The sequence below is a fragment of the Bubalus bubalis genome, chromosome X (assembly GCF_019923935.1).
Source record: "Bubalus bubalis isolate 160015118507 breed Murrah chromosome X, NDDB_SH_1, whole genome shotgun sequence".
NCBI classification, from domain to species: Eukaryota; Metazoa; Chordata; class Mammalia; order Artiodactyla; family Bovidae; genus Bubalus; species Bubalus bubalis.
In genome coordinates, this window is record NC_059181.1 from 97,853,512 (window position 1) to 97,876,988 (window position 23,477).

Here is a 23,477-nt window from a genome sequence, read left to right on the forward strand (position 1 = left end):
GATAGCACATATTATCAATACATGTTCTAATTATTAGCTAGTACTTTAAAAATAAAAAGCAAATATAACTGAAATCCCAATAAGAATCCTAAGTTTAACAGGATACTACAAGATACAAAAAGAAATGATAGTTTCCTAATTAACTATTTCAGAGGACTCCATGAATCTCCAAATAGAAAAGCAGCTTTCTTAAATATTCATTCGACAGACTATCTACAGACAGCGACTATTTAGTTGAATAAAAGCCACTGTGGTGCCGTTAACAGTCTTCTGAATTGAAAGATACACTACTGACCTAAATTATTTCCTCCCACCAAAAAGAGGTCTTATTTGTCCCATGTTTATTTAGCACAGACATGAAAAAAAAAAAAAAAAAAAAAAAGAATCGCAAGCCTGTCTTAACAATTTAAGCAGGTCTATACTATTCTCACTTAGCGCAGCGGCTGCAACCGGTGCACTTAGCACCATGGAGAGGAGCTACCCCACGCCCGAGGTCAGGGGCAGCGAGCTGGTGATGGACAGGGAGGCCTGGCGTGCTGCGATTCATGGGGTCACAAAGAGTCGGACACGACTGAGCAACTGAACTGACTGATACTATTCTGATTGCAAAATGACTGCATTTAGTTAAAGCATATACAGCAAACAGATTAGATGAGCCAAGAAAAGCTAAAAGAAACTGGTCTGGTCAGGTTTGGGTTCAATTGTTTCACCGTATCTAGGTGATGTCTGGCAAAGACTTGAGAAAGAAACTATCTGATAGTGGCAAAGGCAAAACCATTAATACATGTATGTGTGTGTGCTGAGTCACTTCAGTTGTGTCTGACTCTGTGTGACCCTATGGACTATAGCCTGCCAGGTTCCTCTGTCCATGGGATTTTCCAGGCAAGAATACTGGAGTGGGTTGCAATGCCTTTCTCTAGGAGATCTTCCTGACCCAGGGATCAAACTCATGTCTCTTATGTCTCCTGCATTGGCAGGCAGGTTCTTTACCACTAGTGCCACCTGGGAAGCCAACACATGTATACACACAAACAAAAAGATATACTACAACTCTTAACTGCTTATGATATATGTGTTTGTGCTTAGTCACTCAGTTGTGTCTGACTCTTTGCAACCCCATGGACTGTAGCCCACCAGGCTTCTTTGTCATGGGGATTCTCTAGGCAAGAATACTGGAGTGGTTGCCATGCTCTCCTCCAGGGGATCTTCCTAACCCAGGGATAGAACTCAGGTCTCCCACATTGCAGATGGATTCTTTACTGTCTGAGCTGCCAGGGAAGCCTGCTTATGATATGGGCCAATCTGAAAATATTTAGCGATGTATTTGGTATCACTATTTTAAATTATTTGCTACTGAGAGTTTTTTTTAATCAATGCTACCTTTCAATGTATCTTTAAAAAATCTAACTTTACATATTTTTAAATCTCAACCTCAAAGACTGTGATTTAAGTTAGAAATAAATTAGTTTCTTAATATTCTCATAAGGACACTGACATCTGGCAAACTAATGTTCGGATTTCAGTGACTAATTTTTTCCTCTTAAACGTCTATGCATGTGTGCTCAGTCGCTCATCCATGTCTGACTTTTCGACCCCATGGACTGTAGCCCACCAGGCTCCTCTGTCCATGGGATTCTCAAGACAAGAATATTGGAGTGATTTCCTTCTCCAGGGGATTTTCCTAACCCAGGGATCGAACCTGCATCTCCTGCTTGGCAGGCAGATTGTTTACTATCTGAACCACAAGGGAATACCCACATAAAATATAACATGCAAGAGTCCCTCTAAATCACTGATGTCTTCTGCCTCTCAGGATTATGAATTGGTATGACAGTGTTGCAATTTTTTTTTAACTTGTGGCTTTCATTTTATGTAAAATCCACTGACACTGTGTGCAATATACCATGACAGCTGCCAACAATGTGGCAGGCATGTTGGGGTGCAAACATGATTGTGTCACATTGCTGCCTTGAGGAATGTAGGTTTTGGGGACGGGAGTCTGACGAGGAGGAAGCCCATGGGAACCACACAGTGAAAAGGCAGGGACGCTGAGAGTGCAGCTGCTCGGCGACTGTTTGGGGGCAGAGAAGCACAAAGCTTTGAAGAGGCGTGGGTTTGGGGTGAAGCCAGGGTGAAGGTGAAGAGAACAGGAACAGGCTGGGTGACATGAAGCTGCTGATGTTCAGTAGTGAGTTGGGCAGGTAGTGAGGAGGGCGGGGAGGCCGGTAGCTGACACACTGAACAGCCCAGTGAGTGCACGTTGCAATATTAACAAAGCTTGGTTTTGCACTTCTGAAAACTTATGTTGGTGCTGTGAAAACAAAGACTCTTCCAGATTATCTGTGGCCAAATTACCTACATGTACCTGGGCCTCCCTGGTGGCTTAGATGGTAAATAATCCACCTGCAATGCAGGAGACCCGGGTTTGATCCATGGGTTGGGAAGATCTCCTGGAGAAGGAAATGTCAAACCACTCCAGTATTCTTGGCGTGGGAAATACCGGGGACAGAGGCGCCTGCAGGGCTACAGTCCATGGAGTTGCAAAGAGTCAGAAATGACTTAGCAACTAAACAACAAGATCAAGACCATAACCACACTTGTTACAGAAAGCAAGAGTCCAGTTCCAACAGAGAAGAGACTCTTTTCTACTCTCTTACTAAGTCCATTCATCACTGACAGAGTTACTCAAGGTACTTTTTCCTTTGCATTCACACATTTTTTATTATGGAATTTGAAGAGGAAAAAACTAAGCAATAGTTTTCATCATTATCTTTTAATTTCCTTTATATTCTCTTATCCCAGGCTAATTTTGGCATGATCAGTTACACGACAAAAGACTCCCCTTTGCTTTAGAAACAGGTTTTGTGTCTAAACCCATGTATTAGTTTCATCTTGCTTTACTGTCCTTCCCACAAACCCAGGAGAATGACGGATATTGCTTATTGAGTACATATTTTGTTTTTCAATTCCATGTAAAATGACGAAAGCAGGTGTTAAAGGGGGAAATATACAATTTATGTTTAAATTTAACTGTGATTTTCATGTTTTACATATGACTTATGATAAAATATTTTTCTACCAGGTACTCTAGTCCTTAAATTTGCTTTTATTTCAAGATAAAAGTTTTGACTATTTGCAAAACATTTTCATAAAGCAGTGGTTACAATCATATCTACTTTAAATGTGGAAGCATTTTTAATCAGTGTGTCAATATAATGAAAAAATAAGCATAAAAGAGTATGACATGCAAAGTATCCTTAAAGCCTAATAAAAGCCAGCAGGATGGAAACCTTAGTTACACATAAATGGTCATAGGTGACATTATAATTCATGCAAATTTTATTGTCATGATCACGAAGAGATCACAAAAGATGAGAGGATGGTTTGTCACTAAATGGCATCCCTCTCACCTTCAAAAGGAAATAACATATGTAATTTTCTTTGTTTTCACCACAGAACACAGTACTAACAATTGTCTCTCCAAAGTGAGAAAGCTTTAAAACATGCTTGTCAGTAGGCTTTCTTTCATCATATTTAGTCCATGAAAAATACAAGCAAATAAAACATATAACCTTAGAGCACTAATGAAAGTTCTATAGGCATGTCAAGTGATCCTATGTGTGCTAAAGGAAACAAATAAGGATCATATACTAAATAGTTATTTGTATCAATTTTGAGACTAATGCCTTTAGTATAGAGTTTTCATGTCTTTTGAGAAATTTCCATTTTTCAAATAAATCAATTCAAGACAGCTCAGCCAACATTTACCCCAAGTTTAGCATTTTAATCTGAAAATGAGTATATAAATCAGTGTGCTTTTTTTCAGTCAGTTAAAGAGGAAACGATACAAAGATAAATGAAAACAAGTTCTACATAGAGACTGAGTCAAAATCAAAAGGTTAAGAAGTAAGAGCTTCATACAATTTTCATTATATTCAGTTCCACTTACACAAACAAAAACAACGAATGAGCCAGAGACACTAACAAAATCTTGCCATTAAAATCAGCACCTAATTATTTATATATAATTATCTGTACTTTGCACTCAGATATAACTATATAGATTTACTAGTGTATTTGCCTTTAGGTATTTGAAAAATAACACTGAATGTACACACAGCATTTCCTAAAGCATTTTACTGTGAACAATAACTTGAGTGCAAAAATGAGAAGAGATTCATCAGAATTTCAAAGTAAAACCCTATGCCTCACCTAATTCTATTGAAAATGAGGCTCAAGGCAAATTTCACTTATCACTTGAAACACATTTCTGCCCTTGGATACCAGAAGCAAATTAAAAAACATGCTGTTGTTCTGCTATGGCAGAGCTACAATGCATTATGTTTAAATAGTTCAGCATTCAGATTTAGTTTACTTAAAGTACAATATGGAATCAATACAATTGTAGAATTCAGACAAAATGCATCAGTAATTGCCACTGCAATTACTGTACTGAAACAGCATTAATAGGATAGCCAAATAATTTTAGAATATATTTTGCCGACGAAGAACTATTTTATTCACTGGTCAACGTTTTAAATTTAAAATATGTATGCCTTAAATGTAAATGTATGTGTGTAATATACACGTCACACAAACATAAAATCACTGTGTGTTTTTGTGTGTGTATATATATACATACAACATATGTATGTTATATATGTACACATTCATAGTGATTTTATGAACTCTGTGAAAAGCTTCTTCTTTACAGAAATGTAAAAGATACAGTCCACTATTTCAAAAAATATTTTTTTTCTTACAAAAATAAATCAAATTTCCAGACTCGTTTTGGAAGCACTTTAGGAAATAAACAAAGCAATATATTCCACTAAAACACGAAGTTTTTCCTGCTGCAGACAAGCCTTTTCAATGAATACTAATTTTAATTTTTTGAGACTCAAATTTCATTAAAGTTCCTATTAAACACCTTCCTTTATGTTAAATTAAGCTGTACAAGAATGATTACGAGGTAGTTTACATAGGTAGCATCACAAAAAATAAAAACAAACTGCTTATTTTAAAAATTGCTATAAATTTCAAGTAAGCAAATACCAGACATATAACTTTAATGTAAACTTAGTTAAATCTTGTGACTAGGCTATATTTGTCCTTCCTCAAAATCTGAAGTGTTCCTATAACAAATTGTATATTAAGTGGAATAACTACAAATTGCTATTTGTTAGTAAGTGCACAAAACCTCAGCTCCAAAATTTAACCGGATTAACTCAGAGCCAACTATTCTTAATCTGTTTTGTTTATAAGAATGGAAATCTCTCTTTAAGAACAGTTTTGAAATATATATAAAATGTATTAAAGTACGTATATACACTTCTTTTATGAAGTCTATATAAGTACACTGAGGCAAGAACTTAGAGATCTGAAGTTTGTTTCTTTTAAGCAGATAATGCTAAGCTCATTATATGGATGCTGGAAGCATCTCACTACTTACAGATTTGGCAGTAGCAGAAATATACTGGACGACCATCTCACGCTTGGTGGTAAAATCTTTGTTTCGTAAAGGAGCTTTTCGCTCTTCATTAAGGTTCATATCCTCCTGTTAAAAAGAATATTTATTGTATTAGCAAATTTCTGCTTATGAGTTTCAAAGGTGATTAATAAATATTAAGAAACAAAGTTCTACCATATATCAAAAGGAATTATATTCAATATTCTATAATAAACTATAATATAAAAGGATATGACAAAGAATATATATGTATGACTGAATCACTGTGCTGTACAGTACAAATTAACACAATATTGTAAATCAACTATACTTCAACAAAATAAACTTTAAAAAAGAAAAAGAAAAATTAATGTTCTCTGTATTAAAATAGTAAGTCATGCTCTGACTATCAACAACCATCATTTTTTGGCTCCTTCATTATTATTTTTCACTCTATATACCCTAATGTCATATAAATTTTACCATATATTTATGGTTCATATTGCTACCTACTCAATGAGTAGAAATAAGAAAAAAAAATTTAACTATTCCACAGGATAAACTGGCAGTTTATAGCATAGATATACATCATACAACCTTAGCAAAGTTATTTTTTTACCCAATAGCAAAAATAAACAAATAAACACTTTACTACTTGGCATATGTTCCCTTAGGATAATTATTATCTAGAAGAACAAACATAATTTGTAAATTACAGGAAATATATATCTACAATATGTCACTGAAGAAAGATTCATGAGAAGTTGCTGAATTGGAGGAAAACATCAGAAACATAGTTACCTGCATTGGGATAAAAAAGACCACTAACTGGAAAGAAAAATATTCAGTTACAACAACACGTCATTTTGAGGTTCAATAAGCTTTGATTTGGTTGGAAATGTTCCTTTATATTGTGATACACAGACATAACATTTTCACTAGATAAATCATTTCTTCTTCATTTTGAAACTCATGTTAACCCCTGAAACATATTAAGACACACTTGAAGGGTCATAAAACCAAATTGGAAAGGACTACACCTCCAAAATCAACATCAAATGAAAAGACAACATACAAGATGTGTGAAAATGTTTACAAGTTATACATCTGATATGGGGCTTGTATCCAAAGTATAAAAAGAAGCCTTACAAATCAACAATAGACAAATAACCCAACTACAAGTGGACAAAGGATTTGAACAGACATTTCTCTAAAGAAGCCATACAAATGGCCAATAAGCACATGAGTGTCAACATCACTATTCACCAAGGAAATGCAAATCAAAACCACAGTGAGACACCGCTTCACTCCCACAGTAATAAAGGCTATGGCAGAAAAGATAATAACAATTGTTGGTGAGGATGTGGAGAAACTGGAACCCTTACACACTGATGGTAAGAATATGAGATGATACAGCCACTTTGGAAAACAGTCTAGTAGTTCCTCAAAAAGTTATACGTAGAGTTACCACATGACTCAGCTTATACCCAAGACAATGAAAACATATGTCCACACAAAATCTTGTACTTGAATGTTCATAGAAGAAACATTACAGTGGAAACAATTCAAATGTCTATCAAACGATGAATGGATTAAAAAATGTCATATGTCCATACAATGGACTATTATTCAGCCACAAAGACGAATGAAGTACTGATACATTCTATACTGCATGGATGAAACTTGAAATCACATTATGCTAAATGAAGAAAAGGGAAAGGGAAAGGGAAGTCGCTCAGTCATGTCAGACTCTTAGCGACCCCATGGACTACAGCCTACCAGGCTCCCCCATCCATGGGATTTTCCAGGCAAGAGTACTGGAGTGGGGTGCCATTGCCTTCTCTGTAAATGAAGGAAGTAGATCACAAAAGGCCATACATTACATGATTCCATTTATATTAAATATCCAGAACAGGCAAACCTATAGAGATTTGTGAATTAGTGGTTGTCTGGGGCAGGGCAAGAGGGGATGGGAGAACTGGGGTGTGACTGCCAACAGGTATGGTGTTTCATTTGTGGGTGATAAAAATGTTCTAAGAGTGAATGTTGTGATGGTTGCATGACTCTTTGAATACATGAAGAAAAAAAAAAACCACTGAACTGTATACTTTAAGAGGATGAATTTTATGGCTTCTGAATGGTATCTTGACTTTTTAAAACAAGAAAAAGAAATCAGTATTTTTATCCCTTTACTTGCTTAGTAATTCTAAACATTACTAGTTTTTAATCAACTAAACGAATGGACAAAGAAAAATACTAAAATAATTTTAAAAATCATGTATGAGAATGTGGGGGGAAAAACAAAGGATCCATAAAAAGTAATCAAACTGCATCTATGTATTGAATAGTAACTTCAATGACACCAGTATCTCATGATATATAGTTGCACCCACGGCAGTCACTGCAGTGACTCCTACAATGATGAATTCACAATCAATATCTATAAATTTCATGTATATATACCTGAGCCCCCTTCCCAATTATCTCTATCACTGTCTCTACCTCTACTTTTCCTATCTTATTTCATTTCTCGTTTGTCTATCTTACTTGTTAATGATTTACTTGAAGCCAGGCTCTCTTTCTCTCTCAAAGGCTAGACCTAGCATTGTTGAATCAAAGTGAGAATCACAGGAATGAGGCTGGTTAGCACTTTATAAAGTCCACAGATATTCATCTGTGTTCTGTGTCGACTTCAACTAACAGGGAACTCACTACCTCCACATGCAGTCCTTCCCATTATAGGGTAGTTTAACTTTTGCCAAGTTTTACTTTGGAGGACTGGATCTGAAATATGTACAACAAAATACTAACATCATGTGAAGGTGGCAAGATCATATCATTTTCTTCTCTACTTTCTAAATTTTGACTCAAATTAATTAATTTGACTCTGTTAAATTAATAAAAATAAACAATTCATAATATAGTAGGGATGGAGAAGGAAATGGCGACCCACTCCAGTATTCTTGCCTGGAAAGTTTCCACGGACAGAAGAGCCTGGAAGGCTATAGTCCATGGGGTCGCCCAGAGTCGGACATGACTGACTGAGTGACTGAGTACATGTAGTAGGGAAGAGTGATATGTAAACATATCAGTATAACAGAGGCATGTACAGGATGTCTTAGGAACACAGAGGACAGATGGGAAAGACAAAAGAGAAGTCTTCATCAGGATTTGGGTCTTGAAGGAGGAGAAAAACCTGAGTGAAGGCCAAGAGATTAGCTACCAGACCACAGTAGACTTCTGTCACAGTTGGCTGCCCAATAGCACTTGAACATGCCCACTATAATTTTAAACACCCACCCAGTATCAGCCCCACCAATGAAGAATCCATGAAAACCACATTTATCAGTCTCTGAGTGACTTCATTTTCACTTTCACTTTCACTTTTCACTTTCATGCATTGGAGAAGGAAATGGCAACCCACTCCAGTGGAGAATCCCAGGGACAGGGGAGCCTGGTGGTCTGCCATCTGTGGGGTCGCACAGAGTCGGACACAACTGAAGCGACTTAGCAGCAGCAGCAGCAGCTATCCCTTATAACAATACAGTAAGATGACTTAGTTGTCATCCATGAAATAGATGCATATGGGGTATAGATTCACCCATGTTTTGTTAGCATGGGTGGCAACAGAGGCAACATGGATTGATGGCAGCGGACACATCTTTTTCATCACAACAATTTGACAAAGTGGTTCTGGGGTAGCAACAGCTCCTTCATCAGATTATGTTTTGGCTGTGTGATTCTGGAAGTTATTCCTATACTTAGATTACCTGGAGCCTGTTTTGCAACCTTTCTGGTTCATATCTCTTTATGTTTGTTTGTGTGTGTGTGTATAAATATTCTATCTAAATTAATCAGAATAAATTATCTTATGTTTAATAATCTGGGCTATTGAAGTAACTCAAGTAATAATAATAAGAGTCCAGACTAAGAGGGATGGTAGATTGGACAGAATAAATAAACAAAAGGAACCGGTAAATATTACATGAAGACAATACTCTCTACTTGAGGCTAAAGTATACCTACCAGTTTCAATTTATCTTAATGTGACATGGTTCAGCATCTCTCTCAAATACCCTGTGGTTTGATAAATCCAAGGAAGGAAAGGATTTCCATGTCCTTCACCTTGAAATACTACACTTCTCAATTCAGCCTCTGATTTTATGACTTTATTGGCAAGTACATCATTCTGCTAAATCATATTTTGTTTGTTTCCATCAAAACCTCTAAATGCTGCTCATATATGCTAGCCATGTCTCTACCATCTCATAACATTCTGGTTAAATTATAGTCTCCTGCAAATAGCATGAATCTGTATCCCCAAGTAGTATCAACTCTGAAACACTGACAAGATTGAGTGTCTGTACTTGTACACTCCACAGTCAGGCCTTTGAGTGTGGTAATGCCACCGCTGGCAATCTCTACATAGAGAATCTGCTAGCCTTCCAGTGACTTTTTTTTTTTTTATTGAAGGATAATTGCTTTAGAGAATTTTGTTGTTTTCTGTCAAACCTCAACAGGAATCAGCCAAAGATATACGTTCTGTGTTACCATATACCTCCAATTCAATTTTTAATGACACAGGGCAAAGATCATGCTATCAAGAGTAGAATCATGGAGGCAGGCAGGATAATAATGAGAATATGGAGAATATGGACCTCGGAGGAATATCAAGATTAAGTGCGATCATGCACCCAAGTCTGGTGTATATTAGCTAGCCATCAAAGAATGTTTGTGTTATTATTCATGTTCATGTTATTATTACTTCCCTAGTCTCATTTCTTTCATTTCCACTGTTCATCTTACCCCTTGTGTTTGAATAACACAAGATTATTCATCATTTTTCTACACATTCTATGCTCTTACAAATTTCCATTACTTTGTTCATGATGCTGTTCTCTGCCTAGACTGCTGTCAACTTTACCACCCTCTCCCTCTGTTAACCCCCATCTCCTCCCACCCTACCCAAATCCATGTCAGGCGAACTCATATACTTCTGCTAATTCTTCAGATTTCCCTCAAAGCACCTCGTTTAGAAGTGACCATCTTCATGCTGCTGCTGCTGCTGCTGCTGCTGCTGCTGCTAAGTCACTTCAGTCGTGTCCGACTCTGTGCGACCCCATCGACGGCAGCCCACCAGGCTACCCCGTCCCTAGGATTCTCCAGGCAAGAACACTGGAGTGGGTTGCCATTTCCTTCTCCAACGCATGAAAGTGAAAAGTGAAAGTGAGGTCGCTCAGTCATGTCCGACTCTTCGCAACCTCATGGACTGCAGCCTACCAGGCTCCTCCGTCCATGGGACTTTCCAGGCAAGAGTACTGGAGTGGGGTGCCATTGCCTTCTCCCATCTTCATGCTATTCTTCCATATTAATTTCCTATACTATAGCACTTAAAATGACACTCAATAATAAATCCATCTAGCTTAAACTATAAACTGAGGGCCAAAACTAGGTTCTTTTTTTAATCTTTGTATTGCCAAGCAAAGAGTATGCAATCCTGGAATGCACCAAGAATTTAATAAATATTTGCTGAACCAATGTGATATTTAGGAATTTTTCTCTAAATACTTTAATTTGCTTTACAGCCACAAACATTTTTATACCTATAAATCTGCTGCATAGGTTGACTGGGAATAGGTACCACTCACACGAACAGAGGAAACCATAATGACTTATCTTATTCTTACACAAAGCAGCAGCATACTACTAATTAGGCAGCTAATACTTCCAAATCATTAACTCCAGCTTTGTAATAGAATCATAAAACTAAATAGAGCAATATTCACAATTCAATACTAATTCTGAACAATGTAACTGAATATGAAACTACTACTAAACACACTGAGTTTTTTTAATTTTTACTGAAATATAGTTGATTTATAATGTTGTATTAGTTTCAGGTATACAGTAAAGTGATTCAGTTTTATAAATAAATGTATATATATACACACACACAAACACACACATTTTCAGATTCTTTTCCATTATACTTTATTACAAGATATTGAGTATATTTCCCTGTACTATACAGTAGGTCTTTGTTGGTTATCTATATTATATACAGTAATGTTAAACAGACTGAGTTCTTATAGTACACAGAACACTAAAGCAAGCTTTTACTGTATTGAAAATTTAGTTGGATACTTCCACAATACGAGAAGAACTGTATTATTTTGCAATTTAAAAAAAAGATGAAGTAACTGACCACTTATAATATTTGTACTGTATTATCATCAAGCCAGTGAAGAAGGAAATGGCAACCCACTCCAGTGTTCTTGCCTGGAGAACCCCAGGGACGGGGGAGCCTGGTGGGCTGCCGTCTATGGGGTCGCACAGAGTCGGACACGACTGAAGCGACTTAGCAGCAGCAGCAGCAGCATCAAGCCATATTTATAAACACTAAATCAATTATTCTCCTACCAGTTAAGCTATGATGCAATTTTCCCATTACAGACAACCTCCTTCATTCCTTCAGCAAATAAACATTGTATTCTTACAACTATTACTGAGAAACCATATAAGAATAGAGTCAAACAAGAAGGTTAAAAGTTGAACCAGCTGCCTATTCATTTGTACTCCCATTCATTCTCATTCTCTCCTTCTCCCTCTCACCTCCCATAAATCTTTAAACAGGTGACAATATACTTTAACTTTTGCATCTTATAGCATCATTTTCTACTTTCCTAAACTTCCATTGTTTTTCTCACTTGCTTTATGAGAGGTAAATATCAATCATATATGTTTTTACATCTCTTCCTTCCCTATAAGAATACTTGCTCCTTCTTTCTATAAAGTTGCTATAAATATCTATGTACTTTGTATAAAGTAACTATTTCTGTTTCTGCAACATGTATTGATCCCAGTTTAAGACTGGATTTTCCACTTGCTGTTTTTAAATCTGAACTTGACTTCACCATCAAATGCTTGCCCTCTTCCTTCTGCTTCTCAATAGTAAGTATTCAAAAAAATTTTTTTTAATTTATTTGGCTATGTATGCCAGGTTTTAACTATAGGACACGTGATCTTTGTTGCTGTGTGTGGGCTCTTAGTTGTGGCATGCAGGATCTAGTTCTCTGACCAGGGATCAAACCCAGGTCCTTTGCACTGGGAGTGTGGAGTCTTAACTACTGGACCACCAGGGAAGTCACTCAAGTATTCTTTAACTTCTATTTTAAGGGGATCTGTACCCCTGAAGAGAATAAGCCAATGATACCCTACTACCAAAAAATACTCTAGCATGAAAAGCAATTATAGATATCTTTGATTATTTTAAGATTATAAATTAATGGATTTTTACAACATTTATTTCTTTATTTTTTATTCATTTATCCAGCCACTTATTTGGTAATGTTTGTTGTTAAAATAAGATATTAAGGTTTTTTTTAATTTTTTAAAATTTATTTTTGAATCAAAGGATAATTACAGAATTTTCTTGTTTTATGTCAAATAGCAACATGGAATTTATTTATTTTTTATTGGAGGATAATTGCTTTCCAATGTTGTATTCGTTTCTGTCATACATAAACATGAATCAGTCATACGTATATATATATGTTCCCTCACTCTTGAACCTCCCTACCACTTCCCACCTCATCCCACCCTTCTAGGATGCCACAGAACACCAAGTCAAGCTCCCTATGTTATACAGCAACTTTATTTCTTTGTTCTTTTCTAAAGAAATGTTCATATAAAGATATGTTCTACATGTAATTCCTCTAACTTCTGTCAACTAGAAAGGATAGAACATTTCTTTTTAAAATCCCAATAACACCATCAGGGATATTCCACATAAGTAGCTAATTGGCCAATTGTACCTGCTATTAATTAACCACCTCATGTCTTCAAATGATACAGTTAAGTTTACTTTTATAGACTGTAGCTATATAACATATAGAAATCTGTATGGAAAACAAAGTTAAAGGAAGTATAGAGCCAAAAGCCAGGGGCTGGGGTGGGCGGGGGGCAGAGCAGGAATGAAATTAAATGAATGTATGGATGTGAAAATTGAACTGTGAAGAAAGCTGAGTGCCGAAGAATTGATGCTTTTGAACTGTGGTGCTGGAGAAGACTCTTGAGAGTCCCTTGGACTGCAAGGAGATCCAACCAGTCCATTCTGAAGATCAACCCTGGGTGTTCTTTGGAAGGAATGATGCTAAAGCTGAAACTCCAGTACTTTGGCCACCTCATGTGAAAAGTTGACTCATTGGAAAAGACTCTGATGCTGGGAGGGATTGGGAGCAGGAGGATAAGGAGACGACAGAGGATGAGATGGCTGGATGGCATCACCGACTTGATGGACATGAGTTTGAGTGAACTCCGGGAGTTGGTGATGGACAGGGAGGCCTGGCGTGCTGCTTGCTATTCATGGGGTCGCAATGAGTCGGACATGACTGAGCGACTGAACTGAACTGAGTACTGCAGAAAAAGTCTTCAGCTATTTCTGGTTTCAGGTTTTATTGGAGGAAATTAACTACAGAAAGTGAAAGTGAAGTCGCTCAGTTGTGTCTGACTCTTTGCGACCCCATGGACTGTAGCCCACCAGGCTCCACCGCCCATGGGATTCTCCAGGCAAGAATACTGGAGTGGGTTGCCATTTCCTTCTCCAGGGGATCTTCCCGACCCAGGGATTGAACCCAGGTCTCCTGCATTGCAGGCAAACACTTTAACCTCTAAGCCATCAGGGAAGCTATGAACATCTACATACACCTCTTCACCATCAAGAAGGTAAATTTAGAATATCTATCTAGCTATTAGGAAACACAAATTCACTCTCCTATAATCCTTAATCCTGAGTTCAACATTCAACCAGTGGTTTCCAGAGTTCAAATATTACTTAAAGCATCAACTGTGGCTTGTGAAATATTGATGTTTAATCGAAATACAAGAAAATGAACTTTAATATTTAACGTGAGAATAATACTGGATCCATAGCTCCAAATTTTATAGGAATTATCTCAAGGGAAAAGTGGGGTATTCACAACCCATGTTTTTCTCAGTAACAAGTACTTGGTTAAGTGAACTTACAGGCTATTTGACCTAGTTTTAGCTAAGTCAGTCCTCAAAACAACAACAAAATAGAAAAGTACCTTTACAAGATTCCTGCAAAGACAACATATTGAGGATAATAAGATAGTACCAATAACACAAGTACAGGGCAACAAGAAAATACTAGATTGTTGTATTTCCTACACAGAAGTCTGAGCCTTTCCTCAGTCATATCATGTGTTACAAATAACAAAAATATAAGACTAATAAGAAGCTGGTCCCACAAGATTAAAAGTTACTAATGTAACAATCTGAAATTATCAACCATCATTGATGACTCTCACTTTATGTGCACATTGTACCTTAAAATATACAGCTAATGATAGTGAGTGCTGTGTTGTGCTTAGTCGTTCAGTTGTGTCCAACTCTTTGTGACCCCATGGACTGTAGCCTGCCAGGTTCCTCTGTCCATGGGGACTCTCCAGGCAAGAATACTGGAGTGGGTTGCCATGCCCTAAAGCAACCTCAAACTTACAGACCATTTAAAATTCAAACATCTAGAGCATGAAAGAAGCTTTTTCGATTTTTTCAGCAATAACTAGAATCATGTGATATGCAATCCAATACTTAGTGAAATTTTGTAAACTTAATGACACACATTTAGAAGCCTCTCGTTTGTTTTCTTTCTTTAATAGCAAAAGACAAAAGGTCCCATGACATTGGAGGAACACTTGATATAAGAAGCTGAGATAATATATGCAAAACAACATGGTAGTAAACTAAAACACATTATTTTGTCAGCCAATACTGTCAGAAGACATATAGAAATCACTACTGAAAATATGCTAGAGCAAGTATTAGAAAAATTACTTAGTGTGGGAGGTTTATCATACAGTTGAATGAAAATACAGCTGTTTTTCCTTTTAAACAACTCAGCTTATATTATTTACTAGATTGTTTCAATAATAAAGCATTAAAACTACATTTCTTTGAGTCACTAGTGGAACAATCTGAGAAAACATATTGCCTAAATAAATGATTTATTTAATAAAAGGATGTTTTATGAAAAAACTGTAAGTGAGAAGCATTCCTGAGTAGGGAAGTTTGCCCCACATATAAAATCCAAACCACTGCAAGAAGTTGAAACCAAAATACATTAGAATGTAGGGGGTTTTTTTAATTAATAAAAGCAAGATATTTAAAATAAAGCAGAATATTTACAATATTTTAAAATGAGATAGTAAGTGAGAATGATACATGTATTTTACAGAGAGATTTCTGGCTATCTCAAGACAAAGATTTTTAAAAGTTCTGAAATTTCACATGCTGGGCATTTTTCATTCACAAAAGGACAAGCAATCCCTTAATAGTTTAACAGCTCGTGAGAAAGTAACTGCTTCAAATGAACCTCACTGAAAAAGCCATACACTGGCACACTGCCAGGTAGATCTCCTTCATCCTTTCATGACTCACCTCTTCCTCCTTCTTCCAGGCATCAGGTGCAACGTCTGCAGCAGATATGATTAGATAAACATGGGGATGAGGGTCTAGACATCAAGCATATGGAAGGAAGATGCAAAGGGCCCATGTCCCTAATGACATCTAGTGAAGCCCGTTTTTCAAAACCCATTTAGAATCCATTTATTTGCAAATATAAAAATGCAACACTTCAGATAAGTTTCAAGAACAACTGACTGTCATTAAGGGAGATGGTTCAGTTCAGCAGAAAACCTTAGCTCGATTCATGGATTAGAATGAGCAAAGTTAATACTATGATTTAATAAGTGTAACTAACAATGTTCTTGTTCCACTTGGACTTATATATTGTCAGATTTATGTTTCAACTATAAGAGACATTAAATCAAGTATCAAAATAAAATGGACTTAGAACTAAACCTTCTAATTAGTCTTTTTTTAAACAAGACATAAAAAATAATAACACAATGACATTGCTCTCACTAAAACATTATTAATCATGACAGCAAAGGCTTATACACCGTTAATAAATAAACTCATTTAAAATCACCTAAAAATCTTGTTCTTTGCATGTTCTTATCCCTTTCTATGCCTGTACTTTTATACAAAGTACTAGTACATACACGTGGGTATATTTTTTTTAAGTTAAAACATGTTCGGGTTACCTGCTCAAATATATATTTTTTCTAACAGGCTAGGAAATTAGAAAGTTTAGAGACTACTACACTAGTCCAGACATTGACACTTTTTCTGTGAAGGGCCAGACAGTATATGTTTTAGGCTTTGCAGGTCACAGGGACTTTGTCACAACTACCCAACTCCACAGTGCAAAAGGAGCCACCAACAATATGTAAACAAATGGCTTGGCTGCATTCAACAAAATTGTGTTTATGAACACTGAATTTCACAATTTTTCATGTGCCCTGAAACAGTCTTCTTTTGATTTTCTGCAATCATTTAAAAGTATAAAATCTATTAAAAAATATAAAAAGTATAAAACTCATACAAACTAAAACCCCAGAAGCTGGGATAGTGTCTTTGTCATTTGTATGTTCCCCTGCATCTAACAAAGTATCTGGCACTCAGTAGAGAGTTGTCAAGTAAATTTCTCCATGACACAGAAATTTGTCTTTGCTTTTTTCTTCTTTTTTTCCCCACAATTGTGTGCTTAGTCACTCAGTCGTGTCCGACTCTTTGCAACCCCATGGACTGTAGCCCGCCAGGCTCCTTGGTCCATGGGGACGCTCCAGGCAAGAATACTGGAGTGGGTCGCTATGCCCTCCTCCAGGGGATCTTCCCAACCCAGGGACTGAACCCAGGTCTCCCACACTGCAGGCGGATTCTTTATCATATGAGCCACCAGAGACAGTAGGGATTTTCCTTAAGTTGTTCTCTGCTCTCTCTCTACTCAGAGCTTAACAGCACCTGGCATATAGAAGGCATTGGACCTTGATGAATTAAGTCATTCAAATTCTGAGAACCCTTTAATGTCAAAAAATTAAAACTCTGAAAACTCAGAAGTGACACTGGGTCTCACAGGATATTCAGATCTTCTGTTTCCTCCCTGAGCCTTTGTGCTGGGTTAAGTACTCACAAAAGCCTATTCACAGCTGTCTTATTACCATGGAAACCCTATGTTTACTTGCTTGTCTCCCTGACTAAATTCTGAGCTCTTTGGGGGCAAGGGAGGAACTGCACTAATCTGTGTGTACTTCCAGCAGGTAGCACATGACCTGGCACACTGTGCATATCAATACATGGTTGTGAAAATACCTTCACAGCAAAAAAAAAAAAAAAAAAAAAAAACACTAGTGGAACTTTTCGAACAGAAAAAAAAAAAAAAACCTCTTTAAGAAACATTTCTATGTACAAATCAGAACAGACAGAAGCAATGAATTGTGAAGTTTATTAGCTACAATTAGAGAAAATTTGCAAACCTACTTCCTTTAGTTTCTCTTCCTGGACCTCTAGCCTAGTACTCCCTCAGTTGTGAACCTTCGATGAGAATTGTACTTGGGAAGAAAATTTAAAAGTGACCCAGATTTAGTTACCTTTGAGATCTATTTATAGGGTGAGTTTTACTCCTCCTTTATATGCTTTACTTGGGAGTGAGTGTGTTTAAGAAAATAAAATGAAAAAAAAAAGAAAAAAAAATGAAAAAAAATGAAAAAAAAAAATGAAAAAAAAAAATGACTAGATCTGATACTGGTGTTTTCTCAGTCTAATGACAAGGAGTAAAGATATTGGAAATATGAGTATAAAAAATGGAAAGTAGGCTAAGAAGACAATTTCTAAGGATCTAGCCATTCCTGGAAACTGTTTCCATGCCCTATTATAGATTTTGAGTCCTATGCCACCAATAACTGTTTTATAGTAACTTGACCTTTAACTAAAATTACTTATGCTGAGAGCAAGCTTCCCCAGTGGCTCAGCAGTAAAGAATCCACCTGCAATGCAGGAGATGTGGGTTCAATCCCTGGGTTGGAAAGATCCCCTGCTGGAGGAAATGACAACCCACTCCAGTATTCTTGCCTGGAGAATTCCATGGACAGAGGAGCCTGGTGGGCCACAGTCCATAGGGTCGTCAGACACGATTAAGTATCCACACGCTTAGAACACTAAAAGGTTCTCATCCAGGCTAATCAACTCCTAAAAGACTGGTGCTGGGTAACAAAAAAAGCCATGATAGCAGTCACGGACAACACCTAGGGTCCAAAGTCAAACTGGCTCTCAAAACAGATGAAAACCAAAAGTGAGAGAACAAACTGAAAAGCTTTGGGATTCTTTATAAGAGTTCTACCACATGGAATATAGGACAGACAATTTAGTATTTATTGCATATAACTACACTCTCATTAAATTATGCCAAAATGCAAAATACATTAATGTAAATTGCTGAATAGAAACAAAGTATAAAACATCACATTTGCATTGCCTTTAGTAACTGAAATTGAGGGGCTTCCCTGCTGGCTCAGTGGTAAAGAATTTGCTTGCCAATGCAGGAGACACGGGTTCAACCCCTGATCCAGGAGGATCCCACATACCTTGGAGCAACTAAACCCATGCACAATTTCTAAGCCTGTGCTCTGGAGCCCAGAAGCCATAACAAGAGAAGCCACCAAAATGAGAAGCCCGCACACCACAACTAGAGAAGAGCCCCCACTTGTCACAACTAGAGAAAAACCTTGCAGTAATGAAGACCCAGCACAGCCAAAAATAATAAATAAAAATTATTTTAAAAAACGACTGAAATTGAAATGACGTGTGCCTAGAAATTAATCACAAATTATCACTAGCCTCATCTTTTGTACACAATTAAACTATTTTTTTACCTATATAAGAACACAGTTCTTATAGACATATCTATAGGAATCTAATGTGACCAATGTAAGCTGGACATTCACTCAATAAATCATTGTACTAGCTAAAACAAATTAAATTCCAACTTGAACTTCCAAGACATCTCTATATGTTTATTTTTAAGCTTAAAATGGAAATCCCCTATCCTCCAAGCCAAAAAAAAAGAACAGTTGGATACAAAAGGGCAATAATATTCAAAAGGAAACGGACAGTGTCCAGACGCATTTCTCTCCTTGCTCTAATTAATTCAGTTTGGATAAAAACGAGCTATTGCTATTGAACATTTAATAATCCTTAATTGGTATACTCAATGTACAAAGACCAGCTCAGTTATTCTCAGTAAACTCAAAGGCTAGGATATCTTAACATGTTGAATGTTACTCAATTACAGCATTATAAATTTCCTTATATTTAAAATGGAAGAGAGGAGATATTTCACCAACCCTAATTACAGACAACACAAAATGTCTGATTAACCTGAGAAAAACGATGAATATGCTGCTGCTGCTGCTGCTGCTGCTAAGTTGCTTCAGTCATGTCCGACTCTGTGCAACCCCATAGATGGCAGCCCACCAGGCTCCCCCATCCCTGGGATTCTCCAGGCAAGAACACTGGAGTGGGTTGCCATTTCCGTCTCCAATGCATGAAAGTGAAAGTGAAGATGCTCAGTCGTCTCCACCAGGCTCCTCCGTCCATGGGATTTTCCAGGCAAGAGTACTTGAGTGGGGTGCCATTGCCTTCTCCGCGATGAATATGAACCTCATTCAAATTTGAATTTGGGGTTAAAAGTGATATGTAATATTATGACAATTCAGTCATCTTTTAAAGTTACACTCCCAAAAATGTGGAAGAAATAGTCTTGCTTTGATCCGACTACCTTTACCCACTATGGAAGATTTGAAAACATGACTGGGCTGAAAAGGGGAACAGGAATCTTAAAGAGCAAGTATAATTTACCCCACGTGGGTAATAACAAAAATCATATAAAAACAAGTGTGGTTTTTTTTTTTCATTCTTGAAAGTTTTAATTAAAAAAAAAAACACTTTCTAATCGTAAATTAATAGGCAAAGACTACATTTCAAGTGAAAAATTAAGTTTTACAAACTGTTGAAGACTGCTAATAAACAGTGTGTGCTCCATGAAATAAGCAATCATCTAAAAGTTTCAAATTTGGAGCTTTACATCTGTCAGCAATAGCCATTGGTATCATTACTCCGAAAATCTGCCTATTACTTATTTCCTTGAGCAGCCACAATACAGAACCTGGCATATCAATGCATAAGAGATGTCAGTGTCAATGGTACATGTGTGCGTGCATGCTAAGTCACTTCAGTCTTGCCTGACTCTTTGTGATCCTATGGACTGTAGCCCATCAGGGTCCTCTGTCCATGGGATTTCCCAGGCAAGAATACTGGAGTGGGTTGCCATGCCCTTCTTCAGGACATCTTCCCAACCCAAGGACTGAACCCATGTCTCATCTTTTGTGTTGGCAGGTTCTTTATCACTAGCGCCACCTGGGAAGCCCCAATGGCACATTAGTAATCACCTTTGACTGAGTGGATCACAACAAACTGTGGAAAATTCTTAAAGAGATGGGAATACCAGACCACCTGAACTTCCTCCTGAGAAATCTAAATGCAGGTCAAGAAGCAACAGTAAGAACTGGACATGGAACAACAGACTGGTTCCAAATTTGGAAAGGAGTATGTCAAGGCTGTATATTGTCACCTTGCTTATTTAACTTAGATGCAGAGTACATCATGCAAAATGACAGGCTGGATAAAGCACAAGCTGGAATCAAGACTGCTGGGAGAAATAGCGATAACCTCAGAAATGCAGATGACACCACCCTTATGGCAGAAAGCAAAGAAGAACTACTAAAGAGCCTCTTGACAAAAGTGAAAGAGGAGAGTGAAAAAGCTGGCTTAAAACTCAATATTCAGAAAACTAATCATGGTATCTGGTCCCGTCACTTCATGGCAAATTGATGGGGAAACAATGGAAACAGTGACTGACTTCATTTTCTTGGGCTCCAAAATCATTGCACATGGTGACTGCAGCCGTGAAATTAAAAGACTCTTGCTCCTTGGAAGAAAATGTATGACAAACCTAGACAGCATACTAAAAAGCAGAGACATTACTTTGCTGAAAAAGGTCCATCTAGTCAAAGCTATGGTTTTTCCAGTAGTCATGTACGGATGTGAGAGTTGGACTATAGAGAGAGCTGAGCGCTGAAGAATTGATGCTTTTGAACTTTGGTATTGGAGAAGACTCTTCAGAGTCCCTTGGACTGCAAGGAGATCCAACCAGTCAATCCTAAAGGATTTCAGTCCTGAATATTCATTGGAAGAACTGATGCTGAAGCTGAAACTCCAATACTTTGGTCACCTGATGCAAAGAACTGACTCATTGGAAAAGATCCTGATGCTGGGAAAGATTGAAGGCAGGAGGAGAAGGGGACAACAGAGGATGATATGGTTGGATGGCATCACGGACTCGATGGACATGAGTTTGAGTAAGCTCTGGGAGCTGGTGATAAACAGGGAAGCCTGGTGTGCTGCAGTCCATAGGGTCGCAAAGAGTCAGACAGGACCGAGCGACTGAACTGAACTGACCTCAGTAGTAAAGTAAAACCTAACTGTCCGGATCTTTCAGTTAACTGGACTTGTTCCAAGATTTTACTTGGCTATAAAGTGTCAAGTTATTTTTGAAATGAGCTATTAGTAGCTAAATAAAAGTTACAGTAATCAAAGAATTAATATTTTCTTTAAAAAAATCTATACTAATTTCATATTGAGCCCAATATTTCCCTATTATCTACATCTACAAGCCTATATGGGGAGAACTGCTGCTGACAGATATGATCCTCATATAGAACAACAATTTCAATTATCAGAGTAATGAGGATTTATTTGAATGTTGCCTTTCATTATTTAAGCCTTTCACCAAAAGTTTCACCAAAATATATCATCACCCAGAAATCCCAAATAATAAATTATATTGCAATTTTTACATATTTCTTCTCAAGTATCTCATACTCTATTTCTGTGTATAATGTGCTATTTTATGCAATTATTTTAAATGCTTCATACCTCAAGGTATGTTATCCTAAAACACATACAAGGTGTTTGGGCCCAATGGTCTAAACTTCTGTAGTTCTCTAAAGTCTAAAATATCTGGTAAGAGGAATACCACAACAAAGGATGAGAATCAAGAGAGATAAGATTGTCATAATAGCCATCAATTACATTATTGCAACAACATCTATCACATTATTTGTTCATGGAAGGACACCCACAAAAGAATTTTAAAAAAGGGAAATTTAGTATCTAGAAATTGACTTCTATGTTTTAGAAACAGAAAGACTTCAGAGTGTTAACTCAATCAACTTTGAAAACAGCATTTTAACAGTTTTCCATTAGTAAATTGTGGGCCTCCTTCTTTACAAGTAATGCTTTATAAAAAGCAATAACTTGTAAAAAGACAACTTTCCATCTCAAGTTGATTTTACCTGTGAGGCAATGTACCTCTGAGTTGCCTTCTACTTCCACTGAGTATGTGTGCAAGGAAAATGTACAAAATTTAAATTTAGCTTAAATGTAAAATTATTAAAGATGGAGATTACCAAAATGCCAATGTTTTAGATTTTTGTGTACCTAAATTTAAGTTCCACCTCGACCCCTTATTAGCTTAGGCAAGTTACAGAATCAATTTCTTTACCCTCTTCCTAAGCCTTAATATGCAAAGAAATAGAGGAAAACAATAGAATGGGAAAAATGCTGGGCTGGAGGAAGCACAAGCTGGAATCAAGATTAGTGGGAGAAATATCAATAACCTCAGATATGCAGATGACACCACCCTTGTGGCAGAAAGTGAAGAAGAACTACTAAAGAGCCTCTTGATGAAAGTGAAAGAGGAGAGTGAAAAAGTTTGCTTAAAGCTCAACATTCAGAAAACTAAGATCATGGCATCTGGTCCCATCACTTCATGGCAAATAGATGGGGACTTTATTTTTTTGGGCTCCAAAATCACTGCAGATGGTGATTGCAGACATGAAATTAAAGGACTCTTACTCCTTGGAAGGAAAGTTATGACCAACCTAGACAGCATATTAAAAAGCAGAGACATTACTTTGTCAACAAAAGTCTGTCTAGTGAAGGCTATGGTTTTTCCAGTAGTCATGTATGGATGTGAGAGTTGGATTGT

General features: G+C 37.0%; 1 protein-coding gene across 10 annotated transcripts in view; it reads right to left on the minus strand.

Moving 5' to 3' along the window:
* The window catches only part of DIAPH2 (diaphanous related formin 2), a 1,048,054-nt gene that overhangs the window by 955,961 nt on the left and 68,616 nt on the right, over nt 1-23,477 (minus strand). For 9 of the 10 annotated variants that reach the window (XM_025277003.3, XM_025277005.3, XM_025277006.3 and 6 more), the window contains one exon: nt 5,453-5,557. In XM_025277003.3, coding sequence (XP_025132788.1) covers nt 5,453-5,557 — 105 coding nt within the window. Of the gene's footprint in view, nt 1-5,452; nt 5,558-5,866; nt 5,872-23,477 lie in introns of those variants that run through there. The other variant, XM_044937413.2, reaches the window with a different exon arrangement.